Below are 4,928 nucleotides of genomic sequence, written 5' to 3' on the forward strand. Positions count from 1 at the left end.
TTGTGTGCGTGCATGTGTAAACCCAAAGTGAATGTCAGGTGTCTTTGTCTATTGCTCGCTACCTTTTAAAAATTTGTGTGTATGGGTGTTCCTCGTACACACGTGTGCATCACTCATGTGCCTGTTGCCTGCACAGACCAGAAGAGGGCATCGGAGCCCCTTTGACTGCAGTTACAGTTGGGAGCCACCACGTAAGTGCTGGGAATCAAACTGTGGTCCTCTAGGACAGCCAGTGTCCCTGACTGCTCAGCCACCTCCCCAACCCTCCCCCTTATTTTAAAATGTTATGTGTGTGACAGGCACAGTCTGAGGCGGCTCTCTTTTCACCATGTGGTCCCAGAGATCAAACTCAGTGGCTTGGGGGCAAGCACCTTTCCCTACTGAGCATCCCTGGACGCTCCACCAGAACCAGGAACTCAGCGCTTTAGAATGGCCAGCCATAAAGCTTCAGGGAGCCAGCTGGCTCCACTGCTCCAGTGCTGAGGTCACACGTGCTGACTTTCCCATGGACGCTGAAGATTTGAACATGGGCTAGCTTGCACAGCACACCGTCCTGACTGAGCTGTCTCCCTCGTGCTAGGTTTACCTCATGGCCAGAGCAAAGGGGGCAGTTATGCCCATGGCACCCGAACTAGTCATTGCTAGTGAGCTACTAATAAAAAGACACACACCTCCATTCTTCTTCTCGGTGAGATGAGCAATCCAGTTTAACTTCCGTTTCCAAGTATTTATTTCTTCCCTATCAGAGCCTTATTCTGAGAAGGTCTGGCTTTGATTTCCTGGAGTGACTCCAGCACCTGAAGAAACACTGTACTCTTTTAAGAAATACCCTAAACATTTGTTCCCTTGTTACTGATGGACCAAGAAGGTTGGATCTTACAGTAAGACCTCATCCTGCTGGCCACTCTCTCAGCATTCCAACACAATTAATGCTTTACATTATGACAGGCCTTAGAAATGGCCAAACCACGTGCTGGTTATGCTTAAGAGATGACAGCACCTGTGAGGAGGAAGCTGAGGAGGTAAAGGACTGTTAGGTGGCATGGCACCACACTGGAGCATGCCACTTATTCTCAGAGTGGTGTCCCTTCTCTCTGGGGGCACTATGTCAAACCGTAAAAGTCTTGCATCTACCACTAATTGCTCTGACGCACCAGAACTCATTCCTAGTACTTTGACAGCATCCCACATCAGGGACACCTCAGCATCTTACGCAGTCTTTAAGGATAGTTGCAATAAACATGTATCTTCACACAGAAACTTAAAAAAAAATACTTTAACACAATACATCGGTATTGCCAAGAACTACAATTCAACAGAGAACACTGCTAAAACATTCATATAAATACTAACATGTGCAGATTCACTCCATTAGAAAATTCGTCTATTAGAATACTAAAGACCTATCTCAGCAAAGCCCACAGAAAACAACTATTTGAACAGTAGGAACACTAGAAATACCAACTATGAGGTTTATGGAACAGTGGGGGGAGAGAATTTGGTTCATTTGCCATTAAGTCACAACGGACACAATCTAAAACACAACTTTAGACTAGCAGTGTATAAAAATACTTTTTAAACAATACTTTTGGTAGGCATACGTAGCGCTTAAAAACAAACAGCTATGTAGTCTTCCGTCTTCTGAAGGCCTAGAAACAATCCAATTGACCGCCTTTGGCTAGCTTTTACGACTCGACCTGGAAAGCACGTTCTCTCACACATCATGCACACACACACACACACACCGAGAGTAACACAGCCTCCTCCTTTGTCCTTGGTACACACTGACAATTACAAAGAGGCTTCCATCTCACAGAGGGTGTAAAACAAGGAAAGCCCATTTCCAATTCCAGGGCTGGATGAACACAGAAAAAAAGCAAAGTGGAATTCATGGGTACATGGTTTCTATTTCACTTAAAGGCCCCAGCCTGTGAGTTTAGTCTGGCATATCAATGTTTAGCTTGGGAGGTGGAGGAACGTATTTTCCAGGACTCTGTGTTATAACTACCCTGGCCTTCTTTCCGAACATGGGAGCAATTTTCGGAGCTTCTGGAACCGATGAGTCTTCGGCATCTTCACGGTCTTCGTGATGGAGATCGTAAGAGATATTCCCATATTCTCTTAAAAACGGGAAAACTTCAAGTAGAAACTGACAGAAATCCCTGCGAATACCAAACCACCAATGATTGCCCCCTTTCCGCCTAAACGTTGTAGCCATCAAAGTCAGTAATGAGAGCCAAAGCGGGGTGAATATGGAAATGTACGAGAACGTATTGTGGTCATCCAATCTGTGAACCAGCAGGACCTCAAAGGTGAGCAGGGGTACGACGATGGTGATCCAGCTGATGGCCATGGTCACATGTGTTCTTCGCTGCTCAGCAACCACATCCAGGGACCGAAGGAACAGGAGGGACCACACGATGTAGTAGAGAACCACCAGGCAGAGGAAGGACATGAGGATCCACAGGGGCACGAACACCACCAGCCATGGCCAGTGGATAATCCTGTCCAGCTTCAAGGCGATGAAAATGAACTGCAGGATGTTGACAGAGCACAGGATCTCCAGCTCCAAAGACCTGTCATGTCGGAAGCCCCAGACGCAGGCAGCCACGGACACGGGGGAAACGAAGAAGAGCGGCATGAAGACCAGCAGCCAGAAGTGGGTGCCCCTCTCCACCCTGTCGCAGACTAGGATCTCAAACATGAGCAGCAGCAGGTGGATGCCCACGGCAATCAGCATGGCTTTGAACTCCACGCAGGCTTCACCCTCCGTTCGGTAGCGAGGGTTGCGTGCCCACACGCCCGCACCCACTGAGGCGCCCACGATGACCAGGAGCTTCCACAGCCAGATGGGGGCGAAGACCGCCCAGTAGCTCCACTGGATGATGCCGTCCAGGCGCAGGGGCAGCAGCACGGAGAAGAGCAGCAAGCAGGCATAGATGAGGAACTTACTGGGGTTGAAGTCCTGGAACAGGCCCCTGGGGTTCATGGCGAAGGTTGCACCCTCTCTAGATGCACATCCGCCCGCCGTGCGTGCGGAGGAGGCTGCAGACCGCCGCTCCGAGAGGCCGGAACACGTGCGCGCAGTCACGTGGCCCGGCCGGAAGCCAGCTGAGGGCACAGCGTGCGCTGGCCGGGAACGGTGCCGTGCCTACGCCGGAGGCGCTGCCCGGGCCCCGGAGCCCAAGCTTGGGTGGGTGGCCACGCCGCCTGCCTTCATTCCGCACCTACGGTGGCCGACGCCTCGCTGCGTGCGGTGTCAGGTGGGACCTGGCGCGCCGCGGACTCCGCAACCCGCGGGCCGCTGCCTGGGAGCGGGCCGAGACCTCCGGAGGACGCTTCCTGGAGGAGGCCGGAACATGGAGGAGGGAATGAGCTCACATCCTCCCGGCAGGCTTGGGGGCGGGGCCCGGGGCGGGGCCCGAGGAGGGACGGGGCGGGGCCCGGGGCGGGGCCCGAGGAGGGGCGGGGCAGGGCCCGGGGAGGGGCGGGGCAGGGCCCGGGGAGGGGCGGGGCAGGGCCGGAGAACCGAGGGAGCGGCGCTAGGCTCAGAACAGGGCGAGCCTGTCACCGCAGGGGCGGGGCACGGGGATTGGGGGCCACCCCCGGGGGCGCGCAGTAGGACTCCTGCGAGGTGCAGGGAGAGGCGGCAGTGTGTTGTGTGGTGCGGGAGTCCGGGTATGCAAGAGCAAAGGCGGGTGGCTGGCGGGCGTGGGAGTGAGAGCGCGCCGGTAACTGTGCAATTGCCCAGCACTGATGGACTTGCGCGTGAGGAGCAGTGGCTTTGACCCTGGGTCCCGTGCGAAGGTCGGGTGTGCAGACAGTACATCGATTAGGATTGTGCCCAGGGCAAACTCCACCTTGGCAGGGCGACTAGCGATTCTCAGGCTGCTCCCTCAAGGTTCCCTGGGAGCGCCTAGGCGGTTAACAGTCATCTTCTACCCGTGTCACCCAGGGGAATGGAGGGTGGGGGCCTGGGAGGGTGTCAGACCCCCGATCCCCCAGGCTAGAAGCAGTTCCCTGAGGGAGCAGGTGTAGAAACTGGACCCCCGAGAAGGCTTGGTTGGCGGCGGAATTAGGACTTGGATTCAGAACTCCCAACCTTGAGTCCGTTTTCATTTATTTGGCTCTGCATGAGTCTGATTCTTTTAGAGCTGTGTTAGGAAAAGGTCCAGTGGTCAAGAAATTTAGGTTGTAAGGCAGGCGCTGCCACCCACCGGGTGAGAAAGGAAGCAAATCCAACCCTATCTTTCTGATAAGCTGTTGTGGGTCTGTGGTTTGGAGCACCGTCTTCTCTGACCTGGGCCGAACTAGATGATTCTCCCCTGGCCCCCTCGCTCAGCAGAGCCCTGGTTGCTAGTCCTTTTTGCTTTTCAGCTCCGGGGTTAGCCTTCAGGTTCCCTGAAGTGGGTGTAGAGCGCAGACACGAACATCTTAGGTCTTCAGAGGAAAACCAGGATGTAGTGGGGTGGGGTGTTGCCATTCTCTGCATAAGGAGGAAGGGCTACCCAGGGAGAAGCAGGGTGCCTTCATGGACCCCCAGTGCCTCTCCCCTAAGCCCTCCCAGAGAAAAGTGAGGGCCACCGTTCAGCCCCAAGCTTTCCTCAGGCGTGGTTGAGCATCGAGGAGTTGCATATGGGCTGCTGGAGGAGACCAGTGCCAGACAGCAGAGGTCTCCCCAGCCCAGTACCCACCACCAGTGCCCAGGGCCAACTCTGAACAGACAGACATGTCTGCAAGGCCCCTTGTTTCTACAGACCCCTTAGGAGTGATGACCTTTGCTTAGGGGTGCTGTAGTCTGTTTTGCTTACTGGCCTTTTGTTCTACATTTCAAAAAGGATGTTACCATAGAAAATGGGGTTTTCTAAGTGTGTGGTGTGCATATGTTTGCACATTCAAATGCTTGTGGGAGTGTGTGTGTGTGTGTG

General features: G+C 54.1%; 1 protein-coding gene across 1 annotated transcript; it reads right to left on the minus strand.

The window, feature by feature from the left end:
- Positions 1-1,263: 1,263 nt before the first annotated feature.
- Positions 1,264-3,371, minus strand: Tmem185b (transmembrane protein 185B). The gene has a single exon (XM_059280343.1). The coding sequence runs from the start codon at positions 2,987-2,989 to the stop codon at positions 1,937-1,939; it is 1,053 nt and encodes a 350-aa protein (XP_059136326.1). The 5' UTR covers positions 2,990-3,371; the 3' UTR covers positions 1,264-1,936.
- Positions 3,372-4,928: the final 1,557 nt, after the last annotated feature.

Source organism: Peromyscus eremicus, chromosome 15 (assembly GCF_949786415.1).
Source record: "Peromyscus eremicus chromosome 15, PerEre_H2_v1, whole genome shotgun sequence".
In the NCBI taxonomy this organism is placed as follows: Eukaryota; Metazoa; Chordata; class Mammalia; order Rodentia; family Cricetidae; genus Peromyscus; species Peromyscus eremicus.

Excerpts from the sequence above, each read along its gene's own strand:
- Tmem185b (XM_059280343.1), bottom strand. The coding sequence starts at position 2,989 with ATGAACCCCAGGGGCCTGTTCCAGGACTTCAACCCCAGTAAGTTCCTC.